General features: G+C 40.4%; 1 protein-coding gene and 1 long non-coding RNA gene across 2 annotated transcripts; both read right to left on the reverse strand.

Moving 5' to 3' along the window:
- Positions 1 to 627: 627 nt before the first annotated feature.
- On the reverse strand, positions 628 to 2,472 carry LOC311061876. Its single transcript, XR_014602425.1, has 3 exons — positions 2,249 to 2,472; positions 1,807 to 1,953; positions 628 to 1,016 (listed from the first exon to the last, which is right to left on the reverse strand). It is a non-coding gene; the product is annotated as an uncharacterized lncRNA (long non-coding RNA).
- Positions 2,473 to 6,532: 4,060 nt separating this feature from the next.
- Positions 6,533 to 11,619, reverse strand: LOC311061602 (uncharacterized protein; the record flags this gene model as incomplete). Its single annotated transcript, XM_084080286.1, has 6 exons — positions 11,541 to 11,619; positions 9,927 to 10,157; positions 9,085 to 9,674; positions 8,652 to 8,742; positions 8,329 to 8,515; positions 6,533 to 6,690 (listed from the first exon to the last, which is right to left on the reverse strand). The coding sequence occupies exons 2-6, from the start codon at positions 10,137 to 10,139 to the stop codon at positions 6,533 to 6,535; spliced, it is 1,239 nt and encodes a 412-aa protein (XP_083936412.1). The 5' UTR covers positions 10,140 to 10,157; positions 11,541 to 11,619.
- Positions 11,620 to 15,892: the final 4,273 nt, after the last annotated feature.

The raw sequence follows: 15,892 nt of genomic DNA on the forward strand, positions 1-15,892 counted from the left end.
TGGTGAAAGCCATTCGAGTGATTTATCCATCAGCAAATGGAGAATATGTCGGATACAAGGAAGCAGAGGACTCTTGGAATTTGTTTTAGTTAATTGGAACTTTTTTCAGAATTCTTTATTGCTCAATATTGTGTTTTGATATGTGCAATAGTAAATAATAAAACTGAAAAATAATTTTGGGCTGGAATATTATTTGGAATATTATCAATTGATACTGAAATGTGTTTACACATACTGTGTGTGTGTGTGTGTGTGTGTGTGTGTGTGTGTGTGTGTATATATACACACACATATATACATACATATATATATATATATATATATTTACACACTTTTGTGCTTGCTGCATAGGGGGGTCCGAGCAAAAAGACCCACACACCGAGGACCAGCAATTCTACTTCACATGTGAACATTGTAATTTTGGACACTAGGGGTACCAAGTTGGACAAACACTGCATAATACATTTTTTCATTCTTGGCAACAACATATTTGATTGCAATAATATACATACTATATATACACAATTGTGCACACACATACACAAACGATAACTGAAATGATAACGCTCTGTATCAATAGACAGCATCAACATTTTTATTTCTGTATAAAAGGTTTTCTGTGTAAGGTTCTAGTACAATAAGTACAGTGGGTGACAACATTGAAAATAGTGATGCTTTTTACATTGGCAAGCTGTAATTTCTGTCTAACTAAGTGTCAGTATCAGAAAGACTCTCTGTACTACTATCCAACAGATTATGCACTGGAAAACGTGTTGTATGTTCTAAAATCAAAGAATCTTTGTCAGGCTTTGGAGTTCGAGCTATATTGGCAGGTAGATCAACTGAAGGATGGATGTGGAAGCGATCATCTCCAAGCTTGATGTTGTTGTCAAGTCGCCGTTGAATGACCCGCAGTACCAAGTCGCTTCGAAATTCCTGGGTAGTAGGCTCATAGAGCTTCCTTGAAAGCCATTGAGTTGACAGTTTGGAGTGAAATAGATTGACCTTTTTTTTCCCTGGGGGAGTAATATTACAAAAACACATCATATACATTTAGAACATTCAGGTGGTAATATGATTCCATGTTTTTCTCAATGTTTTAACATTTAGGTTTTGGAGTGCATAGTATACAGTAGCTCCAATCGGAACCTCACCCTCCGCTGTATAGCTCCGAGATGAGGTTCCATATCGTTCTCTGACGTTCGGCTGAAAAATGTCCGCACATTTGCCACTTTACATGTTTCTTACCCCTTTCTGCACATCGTATCCAAAAAGTAAAGGTATTCTGAAATGATCACAGATGTTTGAAATTTTAACTCACCATAAAATCTAACAAACGAGTTGAAAAAAGCACTTTATTCGCCTCTCTCCTCCGCCGGTTACATGTTTTTAAGACATTGCGCAAGAGTTGCGCCCATAGAGATAACATTACTGATTCCCCTACTGGTCAAATGTTGAATTGCATCTTCTAATGCATAATATTATTGAACCGGCTGAGGAGAGAGGCGAATAAAGTGTTTTTTTCAACTCGTTTGTTAGATTTTATGGTGAGTTAAAATTTCAAACATCTGTGATCATTTCAGAATACTTTCACTTTTTGGATCGGATGTGCAGAAAGGGGTAAGAAACATGTAAAGTGGCAAATGTGCGGACATTTTTCAGCCGAACGGCAGAGAACGATATAGGACCTCATCTCGGAGCTACATAGCGGAGGGAGAGGTACTATATGGGGCTAAGTATACAGAATGATGGACACTGTTGTGTCAAGTTCAAGCTGTCTTTTTTTGTCCCCTCAAACATGCTTACCAGCCTGAGTAGTAGCATGTTGACGGCCAACATTGTGGTTGTGGTCAATGACACTCAGTTGGATTCTTGCCTGCATGGTGACATATTTGAAGTGTCTTCTCTTCTCGGCATACTTTAGCAGAGAGCTGTGGTACACTTCAAGAGCCCCTGAACAAATACATGCCATCATTTAGATATTGTGTGCCATGCATTTCTATTAGAAAAGTCAATGACCAGTCAAATTAGATAAAACAATCTTTTATATAAACATTTCCTATTGAATTGTTTGCTCTAATAACAGGTAACGCATCAAATAATCAGATACAATAGTATCCTCTAAAAATAAATTGTGTCAGTTGCCTGCCAACACCTCTGTATGTTTTGTTTGCTGGGAATTGTTCTAGCCTCAAAATATAAATGTTACAGCTTGGGTACTAATATTCATGAACTGATTCCATCTTACCAGTGTGCTTGAACAATGTCATGTGATCCAGGTCTTTCAAGAGATTCTTATCAAGTACAATAGCCTTGAGGGCATTGTATGCAGCACTGCCCTTCTGCAGCCACTTCTTCCTTCTCTGTTGGTCACCACTGAGCTCATCATGGTAACACTTGTACTCCTGTCCATCAGCTTCCCAGCGGTGAATGCCACAAACATGAAACAAGATAGAGGTCCACCGGCGTTTCAATTCCTTCACACATTGTTAGAGCAAATAACATTTTGTCTCATTTAGTATTTATGGGGCCAGGCTTCCAGCATGGACCCATATTGTTATTCGCATTATTCCATTTCTTCTTCTTCTTCTGCCGTTTTTGCCAGTTCTGGCTGAACCGTGCAGTCGCTTTTTATGAAACTCGGCCATATGATAGATGGTCATGAAAAACGATCAAAAAATAAATCTCACAATCTTTCGTCAAAAGGTGGCGCTATAGCACTCAGTTGAAAATGACAACTTTGAACAGGTACAACTCATGCCCTGTTTCACCTACAGCCATGAAACTTGGATGCACACATGCGTCTCCTCATGCTGAACAACTTTCACGCTTTGACTTTTGACCTCTGACCTTTAGATCTCCCACCATTTTGAATTATATGAAAAACAGTTAAAACCTATCTCCTCCTGGGATTTTTGAGTAATCTGCACGAAACTTTTTACACATGAACTTTGGACCTATACCAAAAAACGTTTGCAAAATATCTTCCATAAGTGAAAAAATGAAGCTTTAATGAGCCAATGAATATTGCAGTTTTATGACAATTATTCATCTGCCCCTAACACATACATGCAGACTTACCATTCTTTGAAACTTTGCAGAAATGTAAAGGGCCATTCCAAATATCACTGAAACCAATCTTACTCCAATTGGTCAAACAGGGGCGCTATAGCAATTTTTTGAAAATTGAAACTTTAAACAGGCAAAAGTCATGCCTCGTTTGGCCGACAGCCATTAGACCTGCTTACACATGTGCCTTGACTAATGAGGAACACATCTATCACGTTGACCAGTAAGCACCGCCCTTAGATTGTCCGCAATCTTGAGCAGTTTGAAAAACACTTAAACCCAGGATTTTTCAGCTATTTGCGTGAAACTGTATGATCTGTGTGATCTCCTTTTTCACAGGTTCTTGTGTGTTGGTGGCTTCTCGCTTAAATGTGTGCCCCACAACCTGAAGGTCACCAGTTCAAGCCTCACTTGGTGCAGACTTCATCTAAGTTGCATTTCACACAACATGACTATCAATGAATACATCTGCAATTGTTAAAGATAACATGAAATACTTAATTGAGTGTTTTTTACATACAGCTGATCTACAATCTCACAACTTTTCAGATAGCAATGAGAGTATGTTTTTTCAATGTATAACATACTTCATTGTGAAAATAGCCGATGTACAATCTGACAACTTTTAATGGTTTGTGAGCTTGTAGATCGGCTACTTTCACTAGTTTTGCTTCTGAAGAGATGTACAATTTCTTAATTGGTAAATGGTTTGTGAACGAGTGATCTTAGTGTTAGTGAAACAGGGGCTTGGGTCATGACAGAAGGCAAGAGTTTGTGATCCTCAACAGACAATATCAGCCTGGACAAAGCTATAGCACTATAGGCTATAGGTAGTGTTGCAGCTACCTAAGAGTGCCTCACGACCACAAGGTTGCTGGTTCAAGCCTCACTTGATGCACATTCATTTAAGTTGAATTGCAAAAAACATGACTCAATCTATTCCGTTTCCATGGCTCTCTCTCTCTCTCTTCAATCTATTCCGTTTCCATGTCTTTCTCTTCGATCTATTCCGTTTCTATCTTCAATCTATTCCGTCTCTCTCTCTCTCTCTCTCTCTCTCTCTCTCTCTCTCTCTCTCTCTCTCTCTCTCTCTCTCTCTCTCTCTCTCTCTCTCTCTCTCTCTCTCTCTCTCTCTCTCTCTCTCTCTCTCTCTCTCTCTCTCTCTCTCTCTCTCTCTCTCTCTCTCTCTCTCTCTCTCTCTCTCTCTCATAGCTGAGTGGTTAGTGAGCCCGCCTAGGGAGCCAGAGGCTCTGGTTGCCCCAGGTACGATTCCAGGCGAGGTCAGCAAATGTGTCGATGACATGAAATTTGTCCCTGAGCAAGACTCTTAACCCCTAATTGCTCACAGGCCCTCATTGGAAACAAGACCGCAAGGACTTTCATGAACTGACCTGTTAAAGGAATTATCATTTCTCTTTCTCTCTCCTGGCCCCGTATTATCGCTGCTTGCAGCTATATTTACGGGGCCAGGCTTCCAGCATGGACCCGTATTGTTATTCGCATTATTCCATTTCTTCTTCTTCTTCTGCCGTTTTTGCCAGTTCTGGCTGAACCGTGCATACGCTTTTTATGAAACTCGGCCATATGATAGATGGTCATGAAAAACGATCAAAAAATAAATCTCACAATCTTTCGTCAAAAGGTGGCGCTATAGCACTCAGTTGAAAATGCTAACTTTGAACAGGTACAACTCATGCCCTGTTTTACTTACAGCCATAAAACTTCAATACACACATGCGTCTCCTCATGATGAACAACTTTCACGCTCTGACTTTTGACCTCTGACCCTTAGATCTCCCACCATTTCGAATTATATGAAAAACAGTTAAAACCTATCTCCTCCTGGGATTTTTGAGTAATATGCACGAAACTTTTTACACATGAACTTTGGACCTATACCAAAAAACGTTTGCAAATATCTTCCATAAGTGAAAAAATGAAGCTTTAATGAGCCAATGAATATTGCAGTTTTATGACAATTATTCATCTGCCCCTAACACATACATGCAGACTTACCATTCTTTGAAACTTTGCAGAAATGTAAAGGGCCATTCCAAATATCACTGAAACCAATCTTACTCCAATTGGTCAAACGGGGGCGCTATAGCAATTTTTTGAAAATTGAAACTTTAAACAGGCAAAAGTCATGCCTCGTTTGGCCGACAGCCATTAGACCTGCTTACACATGTGCCTTGACTAATGAGGAACACATCTATCACGTTGACCAGTAAGCACCGCCCTTAGATTGTCCGCAATCTTGAGCAGTTTGAAAAACACTTAAACCCAGGATTTTTCAGCTATTTGCGTGAAACTGTATCATCTGTGTGATCTCCTTTCACAGGCTCTTGTCTGTTGGTGGCTTCTCGCTTAAATGTGTGCCCCACAACCTGAAGGTCACCAGTTCAAGCCTCACTTGGTGCAGACTTCATCTAAGTTGCATTTCACACAACATGACTATCAATGAATACATCTGCAATTGTTAAAGATAACATGAAATACTTAATTGAGTGTTTTTTACATACAGCTGATCTACAATCTCACAACTTTTCAGATAGCAATGAGAGTATGTTTTTTCAATGTATAACATACTTCATTGTGAAAATAGCCGATGTACAATCTGACAACTTTTAATGGTTTGTGAGCTTGTAGATCGGCTACTTTCACTAGTTTTGCTTCTGAGGAGATGTACAATTTCTTCATTGGTAAATGGTTTGTGAACGAGTGATCTTAGTGTTAGTGAAACAGGGGCTTGGGTCATGACAGAAGGCAAGCGTTTGTCATCCTCAACAGACAACATCAGCCTGGACAAAGCTATAGCACTATAGGTAGTGTTGCAGCTACCTAAGAGTGCCTCACGACCGCAAGGTTGCTGGTTCAAGCCTCACTTGATGCACACTCATTTAAGTTGAATTGCAAAAAACATGACTCAATATATTCCGTTTCCATGGCTCTCTCTCTCTCTCTTCAATCTATTCCGTTTCCATGTCTGTCTCTTCAATCTATTCCGTTTCTATCTTCAATCTATTCCGTCTCTCTCTCTCTCTCTCTCTCTCTCTCTCTCTCTCTCTCTCTCTCTCTCTCTCTCTCTCTCTCTCTCTCTCTCTCTCTCTCTCTCTCTCTCTCTCTCTCTCTCTCTCTCTCTCTCTCTCTCTCTCTCTCTCTCTCTCTCTTTTTCAGGGGTGGCCATAGCTGAGTGGTTAGTGAGCCCGCCTAGGGAGCCAGAGGCTCTGGTTGCCCCAGGTACGATTCCAGGCCAGGTCAGCAAATGTGTTGATGAAATTTGTCATCGACACAAGCAAGACTCTTAACCCCTAATTGCTCACAGGCCCTCATTGGAAACAAGACCACAAGGACTTTCATGAACTGACCTGTTAAAGGGATTATCATTTCTCTTTCTCTCTCCTGGCCCCGTATTATCGCTGCTTGCAGCTATATTTATGATTTAAATTTGGAATCAGGCCAACTAAGAAATTATTACAAATACAATTAAATTAATCACCCTTTCATCACCACCACAACTGCTGCAAGACCACCAAAGATGATTGCTCATCGACTTGATCCATGGCTGCAATTCCCGGTTGCATTTCTTCTTCGATACTGCAGCTGCCTTCTTCTTTATGCCTACATAACAGAAAAGAAGAAAGACAAGGAATAAACTGGTAAACTACACAACAGTAATAAATAACAGTATAACCTTGAAAACAAAAATCTACTTTTATAACAAACTAGATGTGTTACAGTAGATAAAATAGATATATACTTTATTAACCCTGAAGGAAATGTGTTCTGTTCAATAGCTCCTGTTTACTTTATTATGGTTCTTGCCTAAGCATGGCTATTCTTCATGGGGTCCGTCACACCCAAATACACACATATACAACAACATACTACAGATACAATACACAGACAATAGTTCACCTACAAAAGTGAGGAAATACATTTCAGCAATTTTCATTCATCATTCATTCATTTCAGCAGTTGCAATACATTCATACAGATTGTCAATAAAAAGAAGCAAGATGAACATATACAATACATTACATCAATGGAAATAGAATGCAGTAAAAACCTATAAGTTATAAGATGTTTAAAAGTGTAAAAGATACAGTTAAAAAGCACAGCTATAACTACAATATAAATAAACTGCTCACAAAATGTAAGTAAACTTGAATTTGGGCCATTATATCTTCCCTTTACTAATACCAATCAGTAAAGTGTGCCAATAACCCAATATGCTTTTGCTGGTAATCGCTCTTGTTTTGAGCGACCTGCCAGCACACACCTGCTGAGAGGTGGGTTCTGCAACTTTGCGTTCTGCAACATGGGTTCTGCAACTTTGTTGAGTTTGTGTATGCTCCAAGCAGCAACACTGCCCCATAGAAAGATGCCACGTTTGTCCCTTCAGGATAAGGCGTGTGCAATAGGGCAAGTGAAGCTGGTGTTCCGTTACGCAGATTATGCATTATTTGATGTCAGCCCTGGTACCATTTGCAGGCAGGTGTGTGCCAGTGAAACCCGCACCCTAACCCTAACCGCACGCGGATGCCACATAGTCGGAGAAAAGGTCTGTCGGATTAACGCATGCCTCCCGTGCCAGTCAAAGGTGTGTGACTGGCACCTGAGCATGGGCCCTGCAACTTTTACATCTGTCTTTGGTACCGTTGTGCAAATCTTGCCTGTAAATGTATGGTTCCTCAGTGAAGCAAGGGGTACACGGAACACCAGCTTCACTTGCCCTGTTGCACGGGCCTTATCCTGACAAAAGTGGCATCTTTCCATGGGGGCAGTGTTGCTGCTTGGAGCATACACACAAACTCAACAAAGATGCAGAACCCATGTTCAGGTGCCAGTCACTCACCTGTGAGGCAGTCACACACCTGTGACTGGCACACACCTGAAGCCCATTGAATGTCATGAATGTCACAACATTGAATGTCAGCAGAAAAGTCTAACAGGCCATTTTGGCACATTTTTGCTCGGCAGGAACTTCCTGCAGATGTTGAAAAAAGACAGTCTCCACAATAAGAAATACAGCCTACTCTGACCCTTATTGTAAAGACAGTCTGTGTTTTCTGACTAGTCTAATTTGTAGTCTAGCTGCACACCAATATGTGTATGACTCTACCGCCTCAACTTCCAGCCAGCAAAGTCCAACTCCAGCCCACAATGTCCTCGATCAGTTTCCTGTACTCCCCCCTCCTCTCCCACAGACGATGGCAGTGTACACAATAGACAAAGGAAAACATTCAACACAATTACCTTTTGCAACATGCCATGGATCATACTGATGTCTAAGTTTCGGGTACTTCTCTCGCATGATCTTCCTTATGGATGGATGACGATCTGTGGTGACAACATCAATACTGACTCCACGACCCTGCAAGGCATTCAGCCCCCTCTGGAAACCTTCAGCCTCCATCGCAGATGAACTTGTAGTCTCGGATACCTTTTTGGATCAACGATAAACAAACACAAGCACAATCACAGGTACCCACTAAAGTAAGTAAAGGCCAATGATGTATCCATATCTATATGGCCACAGGTACAGTGACACAACAACACAATAGGATGAAAAATGTTACCTGAATTAATTCTGACTTTATTATTTTCTTGGTTGAGTCATCCATGAAATTGTAGGAAGTGTATTTAGCACTGAAACCTGGGGAATCTGACCTGTAGACAGACAAAGAGGGAGTCAATTATACAGCTCCCGATGCGGATTACAAGATTCAATTTCCATTCAAAAAAGCAAATAAATACACATTAGTTTATGCTTGATGGTGCTGGTTTCAGGGGGTTAGCACTAGACCCTGATATCAAACAATGGAATTTGATCAATTTAGTTTCAATAGTAGTGCAGCAGCACTTGATTTCAAGACTAAAGACACTAGAAACATCTGCAGTCTATGTGTATAGTACATAAATCAACTGCACCCATTTATTGGAATAAATATTTAATGAATAATAGTAAAAAAAATATATAAACACAAGCTGAAACTACAGTACAGTAACTACCTGCCATCACCTCCAACGTCAATATGTCCACCTTCGCACGTTATTTCCTGGAGATTGGACATAATTTGTTCCTGCATTTCAGTGTAGGCTTCATAGACAACTGGTATGAGATAAGTTGACTGCAGTGAATAATAAGCAGTCTTTCTAGGAAGCTGTAAGTTGACAAGATCAGCCCACTCTGTAATTTCAGTCTGTGTTGTCCCAGTGAAAAGAATAGCTGCTGAAGATACCAAGTTGTTCTCAGGCATTCCACGGACATCAGGACAAGATTGCCATGTTCCACTGTGCCCACCATTGCAAGTCCACTCAATCTTTATCATGGATCCGTTAGGAGTAGTTTTTCTTTCAGACTCATCAATGATTTGACCACATGTGTGACAAGTGGAAAACAGTTTCATGAGGGCTGATTCATTTACAATCCACTTTCGTTCGGACCAATCAGTGCTATCATCTGAGAAGGATGTTTCCACGGGAGTACGTGTACTGCTTTGTGTATGAAATGTGCTGTCTTTTTCACATGGGGTTAGTTCCATGGAACTCATGCTCGTCTCCAGAGCGTCAGATGCAACTGCTGAGCTTGGAATCGGTAACTGTAAAACATAAATTCAAATGGACTTGTGAGTGAAGTGACTAACTACATTTTCTATAGTATACACTAGTATACACACAACTACCACATAACAATTAGATTTTGCATTATTTGCATTGTGCATTATGTGTAATGTGTTCATGATTACTAAGTTCACTGGGCCCTAATCATAATTGTATATTTTACAGAATGTGTAACATCAGCTGTTTTGGAGCTAAACTATGCTAGATAAATTGTACCTATCAGCAACTACCTGTGACTGTGTCCAGGTGGCAGGCATAGCAAGATAGGTTCCTGAAGATGATGCCCTTGTTCTTGGAACAGCATGGTCAGGGCTGGTGAGAAGAAACTTCAGGCAGGAATCTCCCATATTCTGAGGGGTAGACTGTTCTAATCCTAAAAACATTTGCCTAGCTTCTTCAGGACTGGGATCCATTATGGCCTCAGATGTTTCAGTCGCATCCATCACAACAGAAATGGATCCCTGTAAACAATATTATGACATAGAATCAGACTTACACAGGTGTGTGTACATGTGTGTTTGTGCACGCCTGTTGAAGTCTAACAATATTATTGTCTCCGCCAGGAGACATTGTTTTCACTTTTTTTTTCACAAGCTAACATTGGTCAAGCCTCACGTGACACGTGACAATACGGTGAAATAGTGTGATCTGATTGGCTAGTGACGTATAGCGGCCTATAAATACATGTGTCACTTTGAAAGAGTCTTAGCCTCTTTCAAAGTGAGGTAAGACAGGAATAATCACGAAATGGCTGAGAAATGGCGGATACTGTAACAATTGGATAGGACACTTATACAGACAGGACGGATAGGACACTTACACAGACAGGACAGATAGGACACTTACACAGACAGGACGGATAGGACACTTATACAGACAGGACAGATAGGACACTTACATAGACAGGACGGATAGGACACTTATACAGACAGGACGGATAGGACACTTACATAGACAGGACGGATAGGACACTTATACAGACGGGACAGATAGGACACTTACATAGACAGGACGGATAGGACACTTATACACACAGGACGGATAGGACACTTATACAGACAGGACGGATAGGACACTTATACAGACAGGACGGATAGGACACTTATACAGACAGGACAGATAGGACACTTACATAGACAGGACGGATAGGACACTTACACAGACAGGACGGATAGGACACTTATACAGACAGGGCAGATAGGACACTTATACAGACAGGGCAGATAGGACACTTACATAGACAGGACGGATAGGACACTTATACAGACAGGACAGATAGGACACTTATACAGACAGGACAGATAGGACACTTATACAGACAGGACGGATAGGACAGTTATATATATATATATATATATATATATATATATATATATATATATATATATATACACACATATACATACATATATACATACACATATACATATATACATATACACATATACATATACACATATACATATATACATATATATATATATATATATATATATATATATATATATATATACATACATATATACATATATACATATATATATATATATATATATATATATATATATATATATATATACACATACATATATACATATATACATATATATATATATATATATATATATATATATATATATATATATATATATATATCAACACAATTGAGGCAACTAAACATCTTGACTACATTTCTCTGGTTCACAGTATCACACGTTCATCAATTATAATGCTACATTCAAAGTCGTACACATGTGAACTTAGAAGTAGAAATGTGTAGGCAACAATAGACGTGTTTGTGGTTGATGTTATGTACTGCATGTCTGTCTGTCTGTCTGTCTTACCTGGGTTGTTGAGGATCCAGGCACAGCACTGCACTTCAAAACATGTGTTTTCTTCTGTGTAGGGCCATAATCGTCTTCAGTGAAATGATCACTACATATTCGAAGTTGTTTTATCCTGGGTAACTTGGTATGAATGTTCAAACCCGCTGCGACAAGCCAAAGTTCTCTCGTGGCTTTATCCATAGGGAAACGATGAAAGAACTTTGTTGATCCAGTAATGCTCTTATTAGGACATCCACGATAATCGCAAGTACGCACCATACTGATTTTTGATATTCCTATGTGACACGCAACTTACAAAGAAGCCAAAACAACTTATAAAGAAACCAAAACTATTATAAAACTATCTGACATGTTGAAATCACTCCGTGTTGAAATAAACCGTGAACGTGAAAGTTTGAAACAGCAGCCCAGAGTGATCAACACAGTGTTGCCATGTCTGGTTACTATAAGCGGCTTGCTTTGCTATGAAGTATTTCTATGAAGACACGTTGTGAGCTTGTAGATCGGCTATTTGCAATATATATATATAATATATATGTATTGCAAATAGCCGATCTACAAGCTCACAACGTGTGTATACGATGTGTATACAGGTCGCTTGTTATCATTAGTCTCTTGTTTTGGGCTTGTTTTCATAGATATTTCTATCGCAATCTGGCAACACTGCCAAACAGGAAACAGCTGATCGGCGGACTGTAGAGCACCTAGCTTCAGGAGAGTAGCCTGCCGCCGCGGCGCAGTGATATGACACAAAAAATAGTACCATGTGACAGAGGGGTCAAAGTTGAACCAAACCTGCGCTATATTGTTAAAATATGACAACAATACAAATGACGCTATTTTTTTGGATGGATTTATTTTGAATTAGCGGCCCCCGCCAAACCATGGAACTACTTCATATTCACCAGATCCCGACCAGATCTCTGACCATGGGACTCAGGCAAATAATTAATACCTTTTCTACCGCTACATTAATGGTAAGTATTTCTTACAAAAAATACTCAAAAAATCCGAACTATCCCTTTAAGTACAGTACTTGAGTAAATGTACTTTACACCAGTTTCTTTACATCACTGATTAAACGGGCAAACCAGATACAACTGCAGCACACTGAAGACATTTGACACATGTGTTTTGCAATGGTGAAGTAACTAAGTACATTAGGGTTGTCCGATATTGGCTTTTTTACCGATAACCGATATACCGATATTGTCCAACTCTTAATTACCGATACCGATATCAACCGATACCGATATATGCGGGGATTATTGTGATTAGGGTAAGCTCAAATTTCATATCACACACACCATATACAGTAAAAACTCCTGTAACTTACTTATAAAGCAAAAAAAAAAAAAAAAAAAAAATTTTTTTTTTTTTTTCAAAAACCGATACCGATATTTTCCCGATATCAATTTTTATGCTAATATCGGCCGATAATATCGGGAGGCCGATAAAATCGGACATCCCTAAAGTACATTTACTTAAAACAGTAACTAGAAACACACACACACACACACACACACACACACACACACACACACACACACACACACACACACACACACACACACACACACTCTGTTTGTTGCTGTCATGCTGTTTGTGATGAAATGGTCAAATATTGACTAAACATTTACTGGACCTGTTTCCATTCAATCAATTCAGGACTCTGGAAGACACAAAACACACACACACACACACACACACACACACACACACACACACACACACACACACACACACACACACACACACACACACACACACACACACACACACAGGAAAGGAAAGGCAAGAGAAAATATGCACAAAATACCAAGCAAATAAACAACAACTAAAACAGGGTGCTCCTCTGAGAGCAGGTCTTCGCCAGGCGAATGAAAGCATCAACCTGTATGAATGAGGCCTCACCAAATGAATGGTTTGATGTGAAATCAACCGGCACATTTTTATTCATCACGCTCCTGTCTGTAAGGAGCTTAAGATGGGTTCCTCTGTTCTGCTGATGTATTGCATTATTGAGCTGTGAGTTCCTGTTGTAATTAAGTCAAACTATCAGTACGTGTAAGTGTTCCATTGTGTACAATATACACTGAGATCTGGGGAGTCAGGGGAGTGAGAAGTGCTGACGGAGCCGCCTGGCTGACTGTGCTGATGATGGGGATGAAATGAGGCGTGAAGCGGGGGGCTTCACAGCCATCGATTCAACACCCACCATGAAGCTCTGCAGGGTGGACCACATGTGAAACAAACAGCTCTCTGTGGAGCTGGGAGGTCAAATGGATGGATAGATCAAAGGAGGATGATTCAATAGATGTGACAGAGTGAGGACGTGGAGGCAGGAGATGGAACAGTGAAACACTTGCACAGAATACCGTGCACCCCCTTAGTGAGTTAAGGGGACAACATAATCTGTCATGATGGAAAACAGGCGGACAATTGGCGAAAATAGCGGATCTACAAACTCTGCTATTTTCAGTTGTTGTAGAGGTAAACCAAGTAGAGCCTTGGTATGGGGACCCCGTTTTTAATGAAGTATATAGGGTTTAACTAAGCAAAGAAAATGCTCCAGTGTTTAAAAAATCACACCCAGTGTGAAGTGGGCGGTGTGTGGTCATCACAACATGACTCACTTTAAAAAAAGGATAAATGACTTTTTTTAAAGTCCATACTGCTATTCATAGGGCTGCACATGTGTCATGTGTTTCGCTAGCCAATCACAGTCCTTAATTTGCAAAGTCAGCCAATCACATTACAGTTAGTGGTGATGACACTAGCTGTAATGTGATAGGCTGATATGAAAAAAGTATCGATTTGCATTAACAATGGAAGGGTTAGGGGGTACACAAATGTTTTGGTCGGTGTCCAAAACTCACTTATAGGGGGCGGCTACACCGCCCCAAAAATCACACCCAGTTTGAAGTGGGCGGTGTGGTCACAGTGGTCATCACAGTGGGTGATTCACTTAAAAAAAACATAAATGTGTTTTTTTTTTTTATCACAATCACAGTCCTGAATAGAGTCAACCAGTGTACAATGGTGGCCAATCACGGTGCAGGGTTAGGGGGGTACAATGGTGGCCAATCACAGCGCAGGGTTGGGGGGGTGCAATGGGTGGGGGTCCAAACCTCACATATAGGGGCGGTTGCACCGCCCAACAATATTGCGACAGAATTGTCACCTGGTACAGCGAGTACAGAGCCGAACCCAGTCAACTAAGTTTAGAGGGTTTAAGTTGTTAAACCGCAGCGCCAACTGCAAATTAGCCATGATGTACAGTACAAGCCATCCCTGGAGAAAACGTTCTGTCACCGCATACAGTAACTGCAAATTCAACTTCTGCTATATCATTTACTTTTTGCTCAACCTGCTTTTCCCTGTCCTTCTACACCTGCTGAACTTTTTTCGAGCTCAACTTACTTTTCCAACTCAGGTTTCCTCTCCTTCTGCGTATCCATCAGGTTAAGTTTCTCTAACTCAGCCTGCTTTTCCCTGTCCCCCTGACAAACTGTATCCTGCTCAAAATGCAACTAAAAGCTCTCCTGCTCAAGAGTCAAACCAGCTATAGACGCTATCTATCACTGACACAAACACTGCTGGCTCCTCACACATCGCCCACACGAAACCTTCAAACTTTAATTTTTAATCTCCTCTTTACTTTTTTATATCCTCCAGTAATACCATTGCTGATCAGTGGTACAGCTGTTTAAAAGGCCACCGCAGGCTCTTCAAATAACCCTGACATGGAAACCATAATTACAGATACAGTGAGTAATGTGTTCATTACCAGACACGCATTCAAGGCACAAGTTACACCAGCATCTGCCTCCTCCCACTTATTATAACACCTCCCTGGTCTTCATGCAGTTGTATTAAGCACTGAACTCCAAGTATTCGTAAAGCGACCTGCAAGCAGACAAAGTCACACAATGACGAGGATGTGTGCTCCCGAAATAGTTGTCTAAAAGCACTAGCCGTGTTCCAGCACACACAGCCCAAAGGGGAAGCTTATTGAACAGATGCGCTGTGAACAATCTGTGATAAAAACAGATTGTTTGGTGCTGTTCAGATTGTAGGTCTACACTCTGAACAGCACCAAACAATCTGTTCAGTAACACCCACACTGTGTGCAGAACCAAACAATGTGAACCCAGATCAAAACGTTTCCAGAAAAAGACAAAAAAAACATGAAACACATGAAAAGCTGCTACAGCACTACACACACACATTTAACCTAAAAAGCCTATAAAGAAAGAAGAAAAAACACATTGATGTCTAATAAAATGTGTGTCTTCATCAGTGGACTGTCCACAGACTTTTGCCTTTCATAGTCAGTGTACTGCAGA

The sequence above is a fragment of the Gymnoscopelus microlampas genome, assembly GCF_963454915.1.
Source record: "Gymnoscopelus microlampas genome assembly, chromosome: 15".
In the NCBI taxonomy this organism is placed as follows: Eukaryota; Metazoa; Chordata; class Actinopteri; order Myctophiformes; family Myctophidae; genus Gymnoscopelus; species Gymnoscopelus microlampas.